We start from the raw sequence: 21985 nt of genomic DNA, 5'->3' as shown, positions 1-21985 counted from the left end.
TGTGACCTCTCTTGGCAGAAAACATATCTTGAGCTTTTTTGAGGAGACTGAAGTCCTGAAGAAATTCGATTAGAATTAGAAATGAGGATTTAATTTCATTTAGGTTTAAGAGATCCTGCAGCTGCCTGTTATTGCTCAAGTGGAAGGGGAGTTTACCCTAAATACTTGACACTTCAGCTTATACTTTTATACTGTTTTTAATACTACATAAACATTTGCTGTAATTTCTGGTTGTATTCTAATAAAGAGACTGAGAAACAATTATATATGATCACTATACAATTGCAAAAACAACAAATCTAATGGTAGCATGTTGGCATCCCTACTGAAAAATCCAGCTAAGACTATACATCCATATTTATAAACTGCAATAACTTGCTAACGGAAACCACGCCATCTTGCACTCACATGATTCAGAGAGTTTTAGCTTAGTGAGCATTGGTTGCCATAGGTACGTTGAATGATGGCATTAGTATCGGAAGCTAGTTATTATAGTTTATAAAGTTCCAAATATGGATATTTTTCTTACAATATTGTATCAATTACCCACAAAAGACCGTTCTTAACCCTTTGGAGCCATGTGGATTACTTCTGTAAAGGATGGATGCACTTTTTGCTCTTTAAAGTCAGGCCTGTTTTCTTCTATTATTAGCTTGGAAAAGCAAGGACATTTACGAAAATAACTCCAAATGTGTTGAAAGATGATGAACATCGGATTGCTTGAGGTTGAGTACATCATGGGGTAATTTTGATATTTGGCTGGAGTATCGCTTTAACTGTTTAGCATAAAGTATACATAACCCTTTCTGAGGAAATGCGGAGGTTTGTGTACCTTTTTTCTTGCACATTAACAAGTTTTTCCCCAACACCTTTTAACCCATTTGGCCCAGTCCAAATGCTCTTCCCTTCCCTTAAAATCGCTCCTTTTTAAAGGCTCGTTTTGATGCCCCCGAAGCTCATTTCCCCAAAGAGATTGACTGCTTAGCCTTGAGGCCTAAACAGGGAGAGGAGCAGAAAGGTTTTGGTGAAAGACAAGAACAGAATGCTTGAAGAAAACATCTACCGGCCTGGTCATTATCACAGCATTATGTGTTTGCTAGAAGCTGCACCGTAGTACCACAGGTCTCTCTCAACACGTTCACAGACTCCTTTCCTCACGGGATTGTGCTTAAAGCCCCTGTTAAACACCTGCTGCCAAGTCACAGGAAACCTGGATAGTGCCAAGACCTGTCAAGCAGATCCTGACAGCGAAAGGTCTGTGTTTCAATCAAACGCATAGATCAGGTTTAAAACTGTGTTGAGCTGAAACAGTTTTTGAGCCGACTGCAATTTAAAAATGTATACATTGCACCTTAACTTGCAGTTAAATGAAAGGATGAACGATGACTAGACAGTTCTGGCCATCACATTCCTTCAGAGAGACAGACAGATGTCTTGTAGGATGTGTCACTCATCATGTCTGTGAATAGTGTAGCACAATCATAAAAACAAGAGGGAAGGGCTGTGAAGCTGGCCGGATGTGTATAATGACAAATAACAACAAGCACATCTTTCATTGCCCACCCACCAATGGCCAACACTTTTTTATTAGCAGTGAACTTTCCCTTTCAACAATGTACGTAGATTAAATAGGCACCTTTAGCGCAGAGGCAGATAAGCATAATGTGGTTGCCCTTTGAGAGGTTTTGTTCGAACCCCTTGTGATCTTTGTAGATGAAAAACAATGTTTGCTGATGTCGAGAACACAATTAAAGATCTCTTGTCCCCTCGGACTGTAAAAGCAAATCAATGTAGCAGCCGATGCGCGATATGCGTACACCGAGGTCGATCTTAAATGCCATTGATTTGGGAGTGAAAGCGTTTTTTAAAGGCTGCTTCTAGAGTGGATGCAAATGAGGCGTATTGTGTTTGAGGTTCCTCCGGTTGACCCACGGAAACCTGTTTCTCTTTATTGTCAGATCCTGCTTCTCATTTATATGCTCAAGAGCCTGTGTGGATTTATCTCTTCCTGTGCTCACAATTCAACATCTACAGTAAAACGGAAATATAAAGATTTTTATGTGGACGTAAAGTTTTCATTGGATATAATTCCAGAAGTTTTTTCCCAGTTATTGTCACTCTAAACATTTGTTAAAAAGAGAGGAATTAAGCCTTGGACCAAACCAAACAAACTGAGATAAATCACAGGACTACTACAGACAGGGACCTTTTTAAATTTGAAAGCAGGCTTGTGGCTTCTATAAAAAATATATGCTATCATTAAGCTCGGCTCGCTGTAGTTCTGTATGAAAGGTTTATATGTTATTTGTAAAATCGTTTTCTCTAAGCAGAATATAAATTAAGTTTTTACTTCCAGAACTAGAGTGTTGCAAGCCTCACTTTCTTCTTCACTGTGTTGCTATGGAAACCGAATGGTAACACCTATTCTCTCTGTGACAATGGACTACTTACACGTAGCCTCTAGACGTACTTCTTTTTCGAAATGTTATGCTTCACTAGAGCCACATCCACACAAAGCCAGAGCGTTCCCTATCCAATCTGTTTTCCTCATTCTAAAAAAGTTCTTAAATACGATATTGTCTCAAAAAAATATCTGCGTACCCATGAAACCACTAAAACCGACTTGAATTGTATAATATACATGCCAGACCAGTATGTGGTGCTGTTATTCTGCACCAGAGATACACTAAAATGGAATAGAAGACTTGGAGCATGCGCATAAATGTTGTTGTTCATAATAATTTGTTGCCAGAGCTGGGTAGTAACGGATTACATGTAATCTGGATTACGTAATCAGATTCCAGAAATCAAGTAATTTAAACTACATTTTAAAATACTCGTAATCAGACTACCGTTACTTATTTATGGATTACATGATTACATATTATTCACACTTTGGCAACACAATGTTGTATGTTCACAATAGAGGGTTTGCATTGACGTCACTTTCCCACATGACCACTTCGGAGCCGGAGTTGGACTTGATAGTGACCCTAGCAACTTGTCAACCCACCTGTGGTCAATGGACGTTGGCATGGATGATCCATTTTTTTCTCCTTTAGGCGTTTTTTCACAGTCTGTAAAACAATAGCTCCGAATTTTTGTTAATCTGTTAGTACAGTCTATCTCACTATTTCCCATTTAGACACATTTTCCTGTGTTTTCGATGATTTTACACTGAACACAAATTCTGCCGTTCTGTCTTTTGCCACTCAGTGGGCGTAACCGCAGTCACTTTCGCCGAAGGTGAAGTCACGTGCATAACCTCTATTTAGTAAATCTGCTATTTTTTTTTCATAATAAATGTACCTACGTTTGTGATTGTTCGAGTTTTTCCGGCGAGAGGGGACACCACTTCATTTTTAAAGAAACTTGCGGTTTAAAGAAACACTACTTGGGAGGTGAAATTTTAGACCTAGCAGGGTTGTTGCTAGCCTGGCTCCGCCCTCCTACGTGCTTCCGCTTAATTTTCTTTTTGCTTCAGTACTACGTCTGGGACTGCTCTGTAGAGTTTCGTTTTTCTCCTGCAAAAATCTGCAGGACCAATCAGCGAACAGATGGGGGTGGCTAAGTTCAGTTCAGTAATGGCAGCGGAGAAAGACATGAGAAAAGCTATTCGGTCCGTTGTTGCAAAACTGCCTAATATACAGAAGTTAAAGCCGGAGCAAGAACCAGGTTTGCTAAGTTTTGTTTGCCTGATTATTCTGACTTGTTGTTTCCGGCTGGTTTCGGCGCATGATATACGTCACGACTACACGTTAGCGATTGGCTATGGCAGATCCTGAGTGACTCTGGGCAGATCCAATAGTTTTAAACTTCAACAGAGGACCCTCCTTAACGGAAGTAACGCTTTGCAATGGAGCGTTGCCAGACTCTCTGTACAAATTAAATGAATGTACGAGAGTCTGGTTGGACCAGGCTAGGTTGTTGCAGTGAATTTCATGAATTTTTTTTAAGTAATTATTAAAATTAAGTAATTATGTTTTAAATTCATAAAGTTTGTTTTTGTTTTATTCATTGTGTTACTATCAGTTGACACTAATAGCAAAGTAAATCGTTAGTATTCTGAAGTATTAACTGAGTTTTTAAGGCTCTTGTTGGTGAAAAAGAAATTAATATATTTTTTCCTGTTTATATATTTGAAATCAAATAAGATTTGTCAAAAGTAATCTAAATGTAATTCAAAGGTAGTCAGATTACGTTACCAATGACTACAAATTTTGTCATGTAATTCGTAATCGGTAACTGATTACAATTCATAAGTAATCTACCCAGCTCGGTTTGTTGCTCACCGTAGTAGTAAAGGAGCAGAAGATTTTGCTTTAGTAAAGCTAATAGGCACACTACCTTCTGCAGCATGAACTCAAGCATAGTCTGTCATTGTTATTGTTGTTACTGTTATATGGCGTAGCGGTGTCTGACTAGGGTCAAAAGACGTGGGTTGATGACATCATTGTATCACAAAATATATGGATACACACAAAACCACAAGGGTTTCATGTTCAGATTTATCCATTCTGGGACCTGTTTTTATTGATTGCATTATGATATAAAATAGTGTCCATCTTACCCAAACTGAAATGTCTTACTGGAAGTAGTTGACCATCAGGGTATTTTTTTGTCTGCTGTTTATTGCATACTAAATTTCTGGACACTACTTGTTACATATACTGATTTTCACCTACTGAACAGAATGAAATTAGTCGATTTTAAATGCATCCCTTGTTTTAAAGATAAAACATAATTTTTGCCGCTCTATTGCCTTTTCTGTTTGAGATTGCAGGTCACTTTCCATACCTTTATGCGAGATTGAAGTTTCAAGAGATCTGTCAGCTCAAATTATAAATCATTATTAAAGGTCACGTTCTTTCTGATCCCATTTTTTAAACCCTAGTTAGTGTGTAATGTTGCTATAATAGTATAAATAATACCTGTGAAATGATAAAGATCAAAGTTCACTGCCAGGCGACATATTTTCTTTAACAGAATTTGCCTTTCAAAGCCAACAGCGAACGTCCAGTTTGGACTACACCCCTCTACTTCATGCTTTAATGACGTCAGAAAAACAATTTTTCGACTAAACTCCGCCCACAGGAATACGTCAGTCACCAGCTAAGCTAACGGCAAGCTAAGCTAACGGCAAGCTAAGCTGCTATCAAATCAAAACACACTAAACAAACTACACAATCAGAACTCGTTACGTATTTCTGAAGAAAGGACTTCATAGAACAAGAAAGACATCAGCTGGTTTTGAGGACAGTGAAAACAGCACTATACAGATAAGTAAATTGTGTGAAAAATACCACGTTTTTACACGTGAAACATGAACACATGTTATATTGGGCACTGGAAACACAATCAAAGCTTCAAAAACACAGAAAGAACGGGACCTTAAAGCTAATGTTGCGAATCAAAGTAAGAAAAGGGAGACCGATTTTGAACACAGATTTTTATGTACTTGCTCAACAGCTGATCTTTGTTTATTTTTAACCAAATAAAACATACAGCTTTAAGGAAGGACTTTCCAGAGCATTCTGTTGCCATTTGAACAATGCTGCAGAGATGTGTTTGTGGCTACAGGTCATTACAAATTAATTGGCTACTAGCTTGTGGTAACCGGGAGAAACTTGTGGCCAAACGCTATGAGCAGGCAAAGTTAAAGCTTGTTAGCTGTACACAGTTGGTGATCGGCTCTTCTCACGGCAGGTAATTAGACAGGAATGCTGGAGGTGATAAATTATTCATGATCTCTGACACTAACCAAGATAAGTAGCAGAGAACATAACAGGTTGCCGTCTAACAAAAAAGAGCAATTAACTTAACTCAGCTGATAAGTAACGGCGCCAGTTAATACTGTACTTGCTTTAGTCTTGGGTTTACTTTGATTAAACCTAGTGGGACGCTCATTCTGTCCTATTTCATTATTTGTACCCGAGCGACAAAGTGAAAAATTCACGCTCATGCTGTTTCAGAGCTGTGCACCACAGGGAGTGTCATTAATAATGAATCTTCAATCTCATCAAACTCCAACAGTTGTATTTACTACCCGCCCTGTGCCAAGCTTTCCTCCGAGTCGGCAGTGTGGAGGAGTGCTGCTTTTTTCTGTCGAACATGCTTCATACTGCTCGTATGCATATGAATGTGCTCAGGTGTTGGTTTGGTGACTTTAAATATGTGCCGTGACCTCTGGTTGTGTTTCTTTTCACAGTTAATAGGAACAAGAGGAGAGAGAGCTGAGAAACAGCATCCTTTGACCTCAATCCTGAACTGCATAAAAGAACTCATGGTAGGTGTTTCTGCTTATTTACATATACAGAGCTACTGTAGAGAATTGTTCAGCCAAAAATGAAAATTATGCCATTATTTGCCTCATGTCGTTGCAAATATGTAGCTGTTTTTTCTTTTGTGGAGCAAGAATCTGTGTGCTGTTTAAAAAAACAAGCTTTATCAAGCAGCAAGGCTATCAAGCTTTGTGTAGTTTTTGTGTTGATAGCTTCAATATCTCTTGATTTTTTCCTCATTTGGTGTTGTGCTAGCAGGGCAATGATTGTGAGTTTGATTCCCAGGAAACACATGCTGATAAAAAATGTATATCTTGAATGCAATGTAAGTCCCTTTGGGAAAAGCATCTGCCAAAGTCATAAATGTAAATGTTATGGGTTTGGAGTGATATTTGAAGAGATTTTTAAGTGAACTATTGTTATAACATTGCCTCCAATGTATTAAATCTTTCTTTGTGCTTTCAAAGCTGTAATGGGCACAATCAATATCCCGTGCATTTTACCTGTTAAATAGGATTTGGCGAGGTCAGGGGACAGGGATTAAACTATACATATTAAAAGGGTTTATGGATTTATCAGTACCACATTAATTCAGTCCCTGAATTTTATTTTTGCTTCTCTACAGTTTCATAGCTTCTTGCACAATATTTACACATTTTAATTAAAAAAGAAATGCAGTTAAATGAACTGAATGGCAATGCACTTGAATCGAGTTGTTGACAGCCTTGTTTGACTGGCTTAGGGCTGTCTGTGCACAAAGCCATTGTGACACTGTCAACAGCGGGAGGTGTTTGTCTTATATCGAGGCAGCATCTATTATTTCTCTCTGTCATGGCTGTGAGCTGCCGGTCTTTGTGAAACTGATTTGCATTAAAAGTCAGTGCATTAAAATTCAACACACACATCAGCAGTAGTCATATGTGCACTTGAAGTTAAAGGTCTTGCTGACAGAAATGCATCGTCCTTAAATTCGACCCTCAAATGCCACATAAGCAAAATCTTATATTGGTTTGACTTTTATTAATGCCCTATATGCCTTTTGTGGTTGCATTAGATGCAAAGTGTCCATAATAAACATCTTTGCGACAGGGTCACAGTAAATGAAATAATAAAATCCATGAAATAATTATGTCCATCTATTGTGGTAACGATGTCAAATCAGTCTGGCTGGTTATGTTTTACAATTTATAGTCACCTTATTTTCTGCCGAAGTTTAAAGGTGCAGTGTGTAATTTTTAAAATAATCTCTTGACAGAAATGCTAAATAATATATAAACTATATTGTCAGGGGTATATAAAGACCTTTTTATAATGAACCGTTATGTTTTTATTACCTTTGAATGAGACGTGTTTATCTACATACCGAGGGTCCCCTTACATGGAAGTCGCTATTGTGACGCCATGTTTCTACAGAAGCCCCTAACTAAGTTGTCAACATGTTTGTCCGGTGGCGGCTACCGTAGCTTCTCTATGCGTTTCAAAAGCAAGGGGTGATCAGTGAACTGAGCCATTGGTTGCAATTCACAACCTCACCACTAGATGCCGCTAAAATTTACACACTGCACCTTTAAACAGTCTGTGGAGATTGAGCGCGCATACTCAATTCGTAGTATTTTCTTAATCGGATGCAAAAAATACCTTGTGCACATGCGTGGAAGAATTGTGAAGTTCACCTCTTATATTTACCCTGTTATTTATGTACAACATGATTCAAGTCACAGAAACATGCAAAAGCAAGGCAATGGCAACACACATTATTAAGATAATGGGGTCACACACTGTACATTTTTCAGCGTTCATGTCTTTCATAATATTACATAAAGAAATAAAATACCGTTGCGCCTTTCGAAAAGTGTGTTTTCTTTGACTATATCTCAAAAATTCTTAAGAACAACTTTCTCCAACTCAACTTTGACTTTGTACATTTATCCAGAGTGTGAACATGATGAGCGATGATGTGCGCTGCATTGCCAAGTCAGCTGCTTTTTTGCAGATCTCAGATTTGTTCTACTTTTAAACTGTTTCAGCGAGTTGATAGTTGATTTTTTTCTGCAGGTTAAAGATAAAAGGGTTTCGTTCATTAGTTATTGGTATTTGGGCTGTGAATAGTCATAGGAATGATTTTGGGCTGGTTTTGATATGCGAATCTGGCAACCCTGTGCTTACACAGACGTTTTCGGATTAAATCTACATGTAAACAAACATTTTAATCAGATAACAATGTTTAGGGTGCAAGTAAACTGTACTGTCGTAACCTGCAATCGGATTGGCAAAACTTTGTGCATGTAAACATATTGTTAGATATAGTCGAATTGTGCAGCATTTCTGGCTTTTATGTCTGAATAACTGTCACTAAGCAACAAGTAAAGGTGCGCTGGTTTACGTACTGAATAATATGAAATGCACATTTTTGTAACACTTTACAATGTGGTTGTATTTGTTCACATTAGCAATATTTGTAATTAGCATTACAAATGCATTATCAAACATGAACAAACAATGAACTATATAGTTTTTCAGAATTTATGAATTCTTGTTCATGTCAGTACAGTTATTCATATTAGTTTATGGTGCATTAACTAATGTTAACAGTTTCAACTTTGATAAAAAAAATTTAAATCCTAAAATTAATAAGATTTACAATAAATAAATAATTAATAAAAATGTTTAAATAAAAATACAAATAATAATTTATATATAAACTGTGATATAAGGTGTCTTTGTCACCCCTGATGAGTTTGTACCCCTGATATTACCGTGTTGTGATGCTCAATAATGCAGTATATTTTCACTTTTGGGCAAAATTACATATGCATCAATTATACATTTTTATTAATAAGTAAATAACCCCATAGCTGTCTCTGCATATTAAGTTGGTTGGGTGAAAGCATTTGAACAAAGAAATAAACTACACACATCAGCACATTGAATGAAAACCATGCAGTCCTTTGATCTTGTTATATTATGGGTGTACTAAGGAAACCCTTTATACGGTCTTAAAAATAAAGGTGCTAAAAGGTTCTTTGCAGTTATGCCATGGAATAATTTTTGGTTTCCCAAAAAACCTTTTAGTCACTGTTCCTAAGAAAACCATTTATTATGGTCTGTAAAAACGTTTTGTGCAAAGGTTATATGGTTGAAAAAAACATTATTTTAACGAGTGTATATAGCACATGTGTACTTTTTAACATAAGGTTTTTAGAAAAATGCACTTCATTTATTATAGTCTTTTCTGTGAGGTCTTTGTGACTGGAAAGGCACATGATTTAAGTTAATATGTTTATTATGGCACAAATGCTTCAGAAATCTAATCTTGCCTGGAGGAAATAATCCTCTCAATCGAATACTTGTACATCCCAATTCCCCAAACCATAATGCATACCAATGCTAAATTTCCCAGGATTTACTAATAATTACATCACTGTCAAATACTGTCTGGCATGTATACTTATTACTGTCATAACCGTACCTATGCAGTTGAGGGTCTGCGGCAACATGTAACATCAAAAAGGGGATATAATGCTGAACAACCGAGCATCTCATCCAGATGGCATGTTGACAGGCCTGTGAGTGATTAGTCATTAGACAAATACTAGTCCAAGCTGTGCTCCATCTGTGAAAGACCGTGTGTTTGCTCTGACAGAAACTAGTGTTAAGTGAGTATGCCAGACAGCATTTAAAAACAATGGACTATCCACCCATGTGTCCCTCTGTTCTAGACTTCCTAACTGGAACCCATCATGGAAATATTCTGGTTCTTAGCACTGAAAATCATCTCAGCGTATCTCCTAAAATCCCTTACCAGTGACTTTAACTGGCTGAAATAGCCGCAAAGTAAAAAACTGCTTTGTGCTCCCATATTTATGTATTTTACAGATTTTACTTCTTGGCAAAACTATAAATTTTTCCTGCATCCAAGATCAACCGTGTCTAAGATGTAAGAAGTATCTTCAGAGCTCAGTAAAAGTATGGGGGTGTGGAGTGTTTGAACTTTATGTCTGTGTGATGTTTGGCATGAGGCAAGAAGGAGGGAAGGAGATATGGGCTCTGTAGGAAAACAAACCTAACTTAGACATTCCTGATCACTTTGTATTGACGTTTTCCTAACACGGTATTTGTGGACAAACTATCCACATATGTCTCTCCCTTAACACCATTAATGACAGCCTTGCTCTATGCGTCATGTCAGTGTCACTGTTAATGTTTGTAGGAAACAAGTCAACCAGCACTAAATTGCTAAAGCTGTTCACGCTAACAATGATGAAATCACTGAAGGTTTGGTGCTTAGGCATTCACAATTAAATGTTGTATCCAGTTGTGTCAGACAGCGAAGAGCCATCTGCACACTTTTGCTTTGCGGCATATTACTGTTAGTCTGAATGCCTCTCTTTGCTTCATTTTCTTGTGCTAATAAACACACTTAAAGTGATATTCCAACGAAAAATGAAAATTATCATATAGCTTTTGTTATCGGCTAAGGCGGATTCTCAAAATTTTCTTTGTTTAATGGCGGGTAGCACCAACGTTAAGGTGCATTATTGCCACCTAACGCTACTCTCATCAGAGAGTATAGAAGCCACGACAACACGGTACGTGACGATAATGCACCTTTATGTTGGTGCTATCTGCCATTAAACAAAGAAGAAGAAGCTCCATGAATGTGCCTTGGCTGATACCGGAAGCTAGTTATCTCTTCAACCCCAATTTAGGGGCAATTTACATTTCGCGTCTTTTGTGCGCTCAAGTTCGTTATTTCAAATGTAGGCGTGCGCTCATAATGGAAGCGATGCGGTCGTGACGAGCTCGCGGTGCAACACGCTCGTTTTTTTCCAGGCGCGTCCACACCGCATCAAGTTATTAACATTTCAACTTTTCAGAATGCCTCAAGCGCACCCCAGGTCATGTGTTAAGAACCAACCGGCGATCGCGAAATGTGAACCACCACTTATACTTCTGTGTCGAGTGTACGCAAAGTCACGTACCCAACAGTGATGTTTAAAATCTCATGCTGTAACAGAAGTAGCTATTTACCATAATTACTGCTGATACTTCTCCACCTTCTTTTGCCTTGATGCTGTGGGTGACACTAGTAGCATGCACATCGATACTGCCTACTAGTGGTCTGCATGTCAATGCGGACAACGCCGCATAAATGAAGAATAGATGAAATTTGATGCGTAGCCTATGGCGTAGAGCAGGGTCAAAACATGTAAACATACGGCCAAACACAGCCCACAAAGGTGTCCAATCCGACCCGCATGATTAATTATTATTAAATACATATTTAATGAACCCTTTCAGGCAGGACGTGGCAGTTGTGTGTGTGTGAGAAATACAGAAAGCTGCAAAATGTGGACAGTTTCATGCTGCGTTTAGACCAGCCCCGGTAGAGGCGTCAAGCTTGAGTGATTTCAACGTTAGGTCAATGTAAAGATGCGTTGATGCACGTCTGGAGGTCTCGCGACGCGAATTAGGCGTTTAGCGCGGCACGGTAGACGCGATTCCCCCTCATTCGCACGTCTAGTTCACGCGAATGGCGCGAATTGAGCATTGCCGCGGCAAACGCGCGGGTTGAATAATTTGTTAACTAATCAGGAACTTGCCCTAGTAGTGACGTGATTATAGGAAGTGAGCGGAGTCGCAGAAGCCCCTCCCATGTCCCGAATTTCCGTGTGAATGTCTTGATGACTAGAATTTTACGTGCGAATGAAGCGAGTAAACTCAAAATGTTCAAGCACATGTGTCTAGTGTGAACCCACGGTCACAGGTGGAGCATAGCCGGACCTCACGTGGTCCTTGTGCACCCAATAATTCTGCCATTTCCGTCGTTTTATGTGACACACAAATGTCTATAAATGAGAGTAGCAACTGCCCCAAAACTGGTGATGTTGATCCGGTAGTCGAAGAAATGTAAGGAAGCACGGTTTAAAAGCATAATACCTGTGTTTTATGACTTTAAACTGTACTAGGTAATGTAATACTTTACAAATCTAGCATTTTCTTTGCTAAATGAATGTTCTCATTACAAATATATATATATATATATTCCGTAGAGGGCACGGCATAAAGGGTACGATGTAGGTCAGACGCAGAAGTAAAAATCAGGCTTTAGTCTGCATATCAGTCCAAAGAACCATGGCTGCGGAAAATTTCAGTTCTTTTTGTTTGGGGTTTTGCGGTTTAAAGTTGCTGGGAACATCCCCTAAATTACTAGAATGTATAGTTGTTGGACATTCCTTGGCCAGCATATCGGATTCTTATGCAGCGCGGGATTTTTTGTTTTATCATGCATCTTCTCTTGAGGTAAAGGCTTACAACCGTATGAACACAACAAAAATTATTGTAATAAACATCACTGGCCAGATTCTCTAAATGTTACCTTTATTTAATTACATGCAATGGTAAGAGAGTGTTAGCTAAATAGCCAATAAAAGTACAAGCAAATTAAGTGAAAGTTTAATTGGATATAAAGGGAAAGTACAGTGCCTTGGGAAGTCCCTGTTGTACTATTAAACTACTGTTGATGTGATCACATTCACTGTGGGATAACAAAGCCACATTGTGTTGAGAAGCACAAAGACGCATGCGAGACAAAAGGAGATGTTTCAGCCAATGAATGTCTTATTGATCTAGGTTAGCTATTGATCTTTTTCCACATGGGATTGATAAGTTCACCAGACAGAAGAGCAAATAGTTTAACAGTATACGCATTGCAGAAGCCTGTAAACTAAATTCATCTCACTTAGTATTCATGTATGGTCATGCATTTTTCCTATTAACAACATTTAGTGTTCATGTAAATGGATTAGATTTAACAGCTTGCCAATCATGATTCATACAATAAGTTGCTGGTTGGCAAATTCTTCTCTCTGCCAACACTGACCATTTCCCAAATCCGTATTTTTTTTTTTTGATCAGTGAACGCCATGCATTCATCAATCTGCTGACAAAGATTAAGTGGCTTTATTCATTTGAAAACAGCACCTGCATCTGAACAGTGATCTCTTTAATGAACTCTATTTCTTATCCGAGATCATTTAAGAAAGTGAATTACTTTGATATATTCAATATCTTATTACGACCACTAGTGCACTTGAATACTAATACTGTCATATAAGCATGCATCGAGTAAGTCATGTTTGATTTCATTGGAGACATTCTCTAAATGAGATCATTGTTTTTGTGTGTCAGCTGGCCTGTTGAATGAGCTTTAGCACTGCAGGTCTTTTGTGTCCCATCCAACATTTAAATTCTCACTCAAAGGCCAAGAAATCCAATGGTTCCTATACTTACACAAGTAAGTCACTTTTTCATTCGAATGATCATTGATGAACCACTAAAAGCTCTAGGCTCATTATGTACGGCCGTTTTAATGAATTATGGAGCTGCATATGGCGTTCATTAGACAGTTTCCTGATACACGAGAGGTAGCTGCCCTGTCTGTGAACGTGCTTTAACTGCTTAGCTTTTGCAGACATCAAAGCAGGTGAGTTATTCTGCTCTAATTGGAGGTTCATTAAGGGACACTATATGCCTGCTGGGTAGATCAAGCTAAAATATCAATTTTTTACTTATGGTAGGATGTTGGTTACACATATATTGTTAAAATAGCTTATGCTGAGCTGAGAGATAAAAGCTTTAGTGAAGTTAAAGGAATATTCAATTTTCTTAAAAGAAAAATCCAGATAATTTACTCAGTGCCGGTCTTTCCTATACGCAAAGTACGCAATTTGCATAGGGCCCCGCACCACTAGAGGGCCCCCTTGATCTCAGAATTATTTAAAACCATTATATCAAAGAAAAATTATTATTATGTTTAATGAAAACAAGACGCTATAATTTAAATAATTTGCAAACTTCCGAATTTGTGCGGGTTTTTAAAAATACTTAATGATTTCTTAAATCACTGATATGTACTCGGACAACATGCAGGCAGTTTCTCAATCCGAAGGCTGCAGCCTTCAGAGGTCACATTTGTAGGCTGCATATGCGTCATAAAAACGTATTTTAGAATATTAACAATTATAATGTTGACTATTATTCTTAGTTAATGGTTAATTGTTATATTATGCTTATGACTTGCAAATGAAATGCTTATTTAACTTAAATAAATCAGGCTTGATGACGTATGCAGCGCGCATATGCGACATGATCCGGAGGTTGCAGCCTTCAAATCTAGAAACGGCCGCGTGCATGAAGCAGAAGAGTGATTTGGTAACGATGCGCATATTATATGCCCACCATTGATTTAAAACAAAGACAAAGCTATCCGTCTGGAGCAGAATAAAGGGAAAAAAACGTGAAGCAAGGGAAAAAGATAAAGGATTTGCGCAAGCAGATTAAGTCAATGTAAAGACACGCGTCCTAGCATGGGGCGATTCAAATGACGCGAATTGGGTGACGCAATTGCCGCGAAAACACGCGCTTTTTCCTTTGAACTTCAAGAACGCGCTCTCGTGCAGGATAATTTGGGGTCACAATGAGAGAGAGAGAGAGAGAGAGAGAGAGAGAGAGAGAGAGAGAGAGAGAGAGAGAGAGAGAGAGAGAGAGAGGTAAGAATGGTGCCCACGTCGAGAAAACTTAATAGAAGACTTGAAATTTGTAAAGGATTAAAGTATATGTCACTCGTTTAATTACAGTATGTTAACTGGATAACACTGGATATAACTCATTGTATAGATAATAAAATAATGTATTTTGATTACACAAATCAAACCTAACTATATGATTGTAGCTGCTGACCAACATAGGGAATCTCTATGGCTAATTTATAAGACATGTTGCTGATACAGTACTGTGTGTTGTACCTTTTCTTGTTAATTTAGTCTTTTTGGGCATCTTATGCCTAGAATTATTCAAGGAGCTTGATTCTTTTAACTTCCTTTAAAGTTTGATCAGTTGTGCATAATGACATGTGCAACAAATGGATATAGGGTGTCAAACTCATAGATTTGCAATATTTAAAATCAGACACTATTTTTAAAATATTTGGGGTCAACATCTGTGACAGCTTTAAAGGGACACTTCACCCATATGCATTAAGATTTGTATAGTTAGAACTCCAGTCATGTTTTTGAATGGTCGTGCATCATTTCCTCAGTTGCCGCTGAGACAGGAGAAATACAGATTTCAGTGTTGCACATCCTTCTTTCAATGATGTAAAAATCATCATTTTGCGTCATTGAAAGAAGGAAGTGCAATGTCTTTGTTGAGGGAATGAGACTACAAACACCCCTTTTCTCTGTAAAATAGGCACCAAATTGTAAATGTATGTTACATTTCGACTACAAATATAACACTTTCAATAAAGATTAATGTTTCTACGGGTGAAATGCTCTTTTAAAGCTGAAACTGATCAAATCCTATCAGAGGTCCAGAATGTCATTGAAACACACCAGTGGCTTTGCTGTCATCATTATTAAACATGTTACCCCTCGAAGTACCCCTCCCCACAGAGCCCCCCCCCCCCACATAACAAATCCCAATTTAACCCCTGTGTATTAACAGTATGTATTTATATGTAATTTAATTTGATTCATTACATTCATTTAGATCAGGTTAATTTTTTAGTGCTTCTCACAACACATTTTAAATCAAAACAACTTATCAGCAAATACATGTTTCATATTATAATCAGCAAGTTTATCAGTCAGGGTTTCAAAGTAATGTGCATATGGGAATATTATACAGCTATAAGATAATACACTATGTGGTTAGTTAATAACTAACTAACAGCAACATTGACTGGGTTTTACCCAGATAGCACAGGTACGTCTGTAAGATGTCTGGTAAAGATCTGGAGATCTGGAATACATCTGGTGTGTAAAAACATCTTATAAAGGAAAAGAGCTGCTTTACATACATTCTAAATCAAAAACGTCTTGCAGACATCTTCAATATGTCTATATGACATCTTTTAGGAGACGTCTCACAGACGTATTGCAGATGAGAAAACAATTTAAATAAGACATCTTGCAGATGTAAACGCAGACATCAAATAGACGTCTCCGAGATGTTTGTGTGCTATGCTATCAGGGTCTGAATGCACTGACAGAGGGCCCCTCACAAAGCTTTGCTTAGGGCCCCCCAGCATCTAGGACCGGCACTGAATTTACTCACCACCATGTCATCGAAAATGTTGATGTCTTTCTTTGTTCAGTCGAGAAGAAATTATGTTTTTTGAGGAAAACATTGCAGGATTTTTAATGGACTTTAATAGACACCAACAATAACACTTAACACGTAACAGTTTTTTTCAACAGAGTTTCAAAGGACTATAAACGATCCCAAACGAGGCATAAGGGTCTTATCTAGCAAAAAGATTGTAATTTTTGAAAATAAAAATTGCAAATATACACTTTTAAAGCACAACTTCTCGTCTAGATCCGGTCCAGCGCAACCTAACGTAAATGCGTAGTAACGTAGGAAGGTCACGTGTTACATATATAAAACGCACATTTGCAGAACATTGTAAACAATAAACTGACACAAAGACATTAATTAGTATCAGTTGACATACAACAACGTATACGGTCCTCTTTAAACACACTTGTAAACACTGGGGCGGAGTTTCGCGTTCGTCTTCTGTGACCTCTTGACGTCATGACGTATCGCATCACGACCGGATCTAGACGAGAAGTTGTGCTTTAAAAGTGTATATTTGTTCTTTTTCTTGTCAAAAATGACAATCGTTTTGCTAGATAAGACCCTTATGCCTCGTTTGAGATTGTTTATAGTCCTTTGAAACTCAGTTGAAAAAAACTGTTACGTGTTGAGTTAAGTGTTAATTGTTGGTGTCTATTAAAGTCCATTAAAATGAGAAAAATCCTGCAATGTTTACCTCAAAAAACATAATTTCTTCTCGACTGAACAAAGAAAGACATCAATATTTTGGATGACATGGTGGTGAGTAAATTATCTGGATTTTTCTTTTAAGAAAATGAAATATTCCTTTAAAGCAGGTGCTACCTGTGACAACACAGCAGTCTTTTTATTTACTGTGTTTTACATAAAATCATCCAAACATAATGTAAAGACATTATGTGAAAAGAATACCTTTGATATCTGCCTTAATATCTTTAATATTGACTGAGTAAGGCCATGTCAAAGTTTAAGGGTCAACAACAGCTTTTTGGAGATCAGTGGCGTCGCTGACTTCTTTTTTTTGAGGGCCCTTAATGCAAAGTTTGTCACAACATGTATGTAGCCCATCATGTGTGTGGTTCGTAATTTCAAAGTATGTATTCTGCGCGTCAAGTGATCCTATGTGCATCGCTTGTCTTGTCAAAATAAGTGCCTGCTGCAAACACGTCTAAAGGGTTTATGATAAAAGAGATGCTCGGGTTTGCCAGATACTCGCAATCTCATGTGTAATCAGAGTTTACTGTTAAGGGAGTGTCTTGCGTGTATTTTGTGAATGTGAGCGTCTCTTTTATCATAAACGGTTTTGACGCGTGTGCAGCAGGCACTTATTTTGACAAAACATGTGATGCACATAGGATCACTCGACGCGCAGAACACATATTTTAAAAACACAAGCAACACACATGACACTCCGAACACTTAATTTGAATTTGCACCCCTCGGATGAGCATTCAAGAGCTGCCACTGCTGGAGATACTGACAGATATATACGTGTTGCACATCTCTTAAAACAGTAATAGTCACAAATCATACTACAAATGGAAACCATTTTTTTAAACCATTTTGTTTTCCTGGTTTGAAAAGCACTGCTGAAACGGGGAATTTCATGACACTTTAAAATTAAAGTAAAATCAGTGATTAAAAATAAAAAAGTGTATGGTCCTTAACCCAGACGTTCGGTTAAATTAACCCAGAAAATGTTTATATTTGACCCAACAATGGGTTAAAACAACCCAACATAAGTTGATTAATGTCCCAACCTGTTGGGTTCGGCCCGTTTTTTACCCAACGCTGCAGGTAGTAAGACTTTAGCCTGGATTTCACAGACAGGGTCTCATGTTATTTTTTGTGAATGAATGAGGCTGTGAGGGATAGACAAACAGTAAATTCAATTGATTATATTCTTGTATTCCTTGGTGTCAATTGCAAAAGCTTAGTATAAGCCTAGCCCATCTGTTACAAGACAGATAAATGTCTAACAGACCCGATTTAAACGTACACAGCAGTATTGCTAAAGTGAATTATCATTCATGGTATTCATGAGCGTTTCACACATGCACACACAGACATATTATCTATTAGCTATTCAAGCTGTGCATTGAAGAGAACCAAGAGGAGTCGTCTACGAGGGCTAATTTCAGGTCATCGTCTGATTTAAAAGGAGATTTAGTGCTGAGCTCTTATGAATCTTGTGCTGTATTGCTCTTGATGTATGCAAGCTCATGGCTGAACGTGGAAGGCTGACCACCAGTACACACAGTGTCTTTGTCCTTGAGCTAATGATCTTGTCCCAGTTAGCTGGCTTGGAACAACTGTGGACAACAGTGGATTAATCATGTTAAAAAGTGTCAACTACAAGGAGAACCTCCTCAAGCTGTGTGCTGGACGACGTGCTATTTATGTATGGTCTTTGCTGTACCTTAAATGATAGAGCATGGCGCTGGCAGCACCAAGGTCATCGGTTTTATTCCCATTAAATTCACGTACATTACTCATAAATGTATAGCTTGAATGCACCAAAAGCGTCGATAAAAGCATGTAGCAAATGCATAAATGTATTTTCCAGATGATAAGTGGCTTTTAGTTTGCAAACCAGATTATGTATTTTCTGAAGGAAATGTGAGTGTTGCTTGCCAATGTTAGACTTCAAAGTATAACATTAGAGTGTTGCATGTGTGACTGAAGTGCTTTGTAGTTACTAAAATATTATAAGTGGTGGCACCCGCAATGAAAAAACACAAATATAGACTGTAAAAATATGGATGTAGTGTCCGTGACGTCACCCATAGGTTTGTGAAGAGCTTTTTTGAAGCCAATAGTAGGTAGTGCCTGTCGTCGCCATCACTCGCTGATAGCCGAAAATGGCTAAATTCTTACAAAAGAATTTAACCTCCTCCACAGTTGTCATGAAGTGCAAAATTAACTATATAAGCCAAATTCACTTTTTGTACCAGGCTGTAAACATATTATTTTCTACTGTAAAGTTGGGCATTTTAACATGGAGGTCTCCCTTTTGGAGCCAGCCTCTAGTGGCCTGTCGATGAATTGCAGTTTAATTCACTTCCGTATTGGCCTCATCTGAGAGATGGGTAGGTTACCCCTCGGTTTTTACCGATATTTTAAATTTTCCAGTTGTAAACCATATAGTAGACCATACCATATATTACATCTAAGCTAAAGTTTCATAATCTAAATTTGAGATTAGGAGCATTAAAGTTGGATTTCACTCATTTATTTCAATTTTTGACATGACCTTACTCAGTCAATATCAAAGATGTCAAGGTTATATTTTCACATTATGTTCATTACATTATGTAGGAAGATATGTAGAAATGAATTGTATAAAAAGTAGGTGGAATTTCACAGACAGCTGATTCAGATGTAAAACAGATGTTACATACAGAATATATGTTATTACTTGAATGCGAATGTTTGACTGATTTATGTAGCACTGTTTTATGAAAATATTTTGAACACAGATTTTCCAACAGATTTGCATCTGTAAGTATGCAATCTCTGTATTGCAGACATGCGAAGTTTACACACATGAAAACTATTGCACTGAGTACACTAATGAGTTGCCTTAAAATTGGCCTCTAATTATAGTAAAAGACACATTTTCGGGATAAACCCCCCTGAAGGGACCATTATTTGGGATGTGAATCTAAAATGCATTCATTAAAGTTCTTCCTATGAAAATGTATAGGTATTCTTTTTTTCAATTATTATTTTTTATTTATATAACACTTTTCACAATTGTTTAATTGGTTCAAAGCAGCTTTACATTAATAAATGCCGAAGAAAACACAGAGAAATCGATGGACAACATATTATATTTTCTGTTGTCTTTAGCTGGTCTGCATTGTTTCACAGTATTTCATGACATTGTGCAGAAAAAAATATTTGTAACTAGAATATTTTACATGATATTTTAACACTAAAGATTTTAGTAAGTCAAACAAGTAGATTGTGAGATGTTTCCTATTATATGGCTGCAAGTGTATCAAATAAAGAGTGCTTAATGGGTTTGTTGTGGTTTACTGTATGCTGACATGGGCTTGGGGTGGTTTCTTGGGTTTCTCATGTGTCTGTAATAAAACAAAGAAGCCTCTGTTTATACACAAACATTTCCCTCACTTTTTCCAATTTTTGCACACATTGTAAAAAGTGAAAGTTGGACCTACTTAAAAAATTTCTTCACTTAAAAAATACTTAAATTGATAACACCTATATTTTTAACTTTTTCAACTTAAATTTTTCTGTAAGCCAATTGAATTTTACAGTGCACTCAATACGGTGAAGCTCCAAAAAGCACATCCCTCCATCTTTAAAGTAATCCAAATGCAGTGAGGGCCGGTGCCTGCTCAGATAAAGCAAAATATGTGTTCAGGGTTTGCGCGTAAAGTCAAAATACGTGCTTGCTGCATGCGCGTCGAAAGGGTTCATGATAAAAGAGACACTCAAAAGCTGCATAAACCCTTATAAAGCATCTGTAGCACGCACGTATTTTGACTTGAAACGCGGTGTTGATCCAGCCCGATCTCACGACAATTCCTACATATTTTACGAGTTGGCTAAATCGTATGAATTCATACGAAGTGAATCGTGCAAAAATGTACAATTATCATGCAAATACAACAACAATGAAACCAAACCTCTGGGTGGGTTCACACCAGCCGCGTTTGAGGCGTCAAATTCACGTCTACCATGTCTGGTTTGCCACTTGAACATTTTGAGTTTACTCGCTTTATTCGCGCGTGAAAGCCGTGCGTGAAATTCTAGTCATCAAGACATTCACACGGAAATGTCTTGATCATGTCATGGGAGGGGCTTCTGCGACTGCGCTCGCATCCTGTAATCACGTCATTACTAGAGCAAGCTCCTGATTGGTTAACGCGATTCGTTTTTCCGCCAAAGTTCACATTTTTCAACTCGCATGTTTGCTGCGGCAACGCTCAATTCGCGCCGTGCTAAACGCCTCATTGGCGCCGCAAGACCTCCAGATGCCCGTAAACGCGTCTTCACATTGACTTAACATTGAAATTACTCACGCTTGACGCCTCTACCGCTGCTGGTGTGAACGCAGCATTACACTGCCTCCCCAACATTACATGGGTCAAGGCAATTTGTACAAAAACGTACAAATGTGGTCGTAAAATATATACAAATTCTCGTGAGATAGCATTGGTTGAGCACTGTTTAAGAAGATAACGTGATGACTATACTTTTTAAAAATAAGATGATATTCCTTTAAATACCATGATGATGATGATTTCAGTCTTATAGTCCTCCGCTGTCCTAAAGGAACAGGCTGAGATGCAGTTTGTGTTTAATGGATACTATGTTCCCTAGCATAAGAAGTGTCTGCAAAGTGCTTATAGCACCCTCAGGCCAATTACTGTTTAAATTACCCTCATTCTTAATAGAGGCCATACCAGGGGGTTTTAATTAGGGTTTGCATACATTAAAGTTTTCATTATCAAAATCTGATGTCCCCACTTGCATAATTTGTTATGTTCTTCTGAAGCGGCTGAATGTGGGAACACCAGAGACATATGGCA

General features: G+C 37.8%; 1 protein-coding gene across 2 annotated transcripts in view; it reads left to right on the top strand.

Moving 5' to 3' along the window:
• Positions 1–21985, top strand: part of tspan18b (tetraspanin 18b) — a 48854-nt gene that overhangs the window by 17497 nt on the left and 9372 nt on the right. Inside the window, exon 2 of one of the 2 annotated variants that reach the window (XM_073853537.1) lies at positions 6213–6286. In XM_073853537.1, coding sequence (XP_073709638.1) covers positions 6284–6286 — 3 coding nt within the window. In that variant the 5' untranslated portion in view covers positions 6213–6283. Of the gene's footprint in view, positions 1–6208; positions 6287–21985 lie in introns of both variants that reach the window. The other variant, XM_073853536.1, reaches the window with a different exon arrangement.

Source organism: Misgurnus anguillicaudatus, chromosome 15, assembly GCF_027580225.2.
Source record: "Misgurnus anguillicaudatus chromosome 15, ASM2758022v2, whole genome shotgun sequence".
NCBI lineage: Eukaryota > Metazoa > Chordata > Actinopteri > Cypriniformes > Cobitidae > Misgurnus > Misgurnus anguillicaudatus.
Note: the sequence above shows the minus strand (reverse complement) of the source record. Positions and strands in the feature narration are given on the sequence as shown.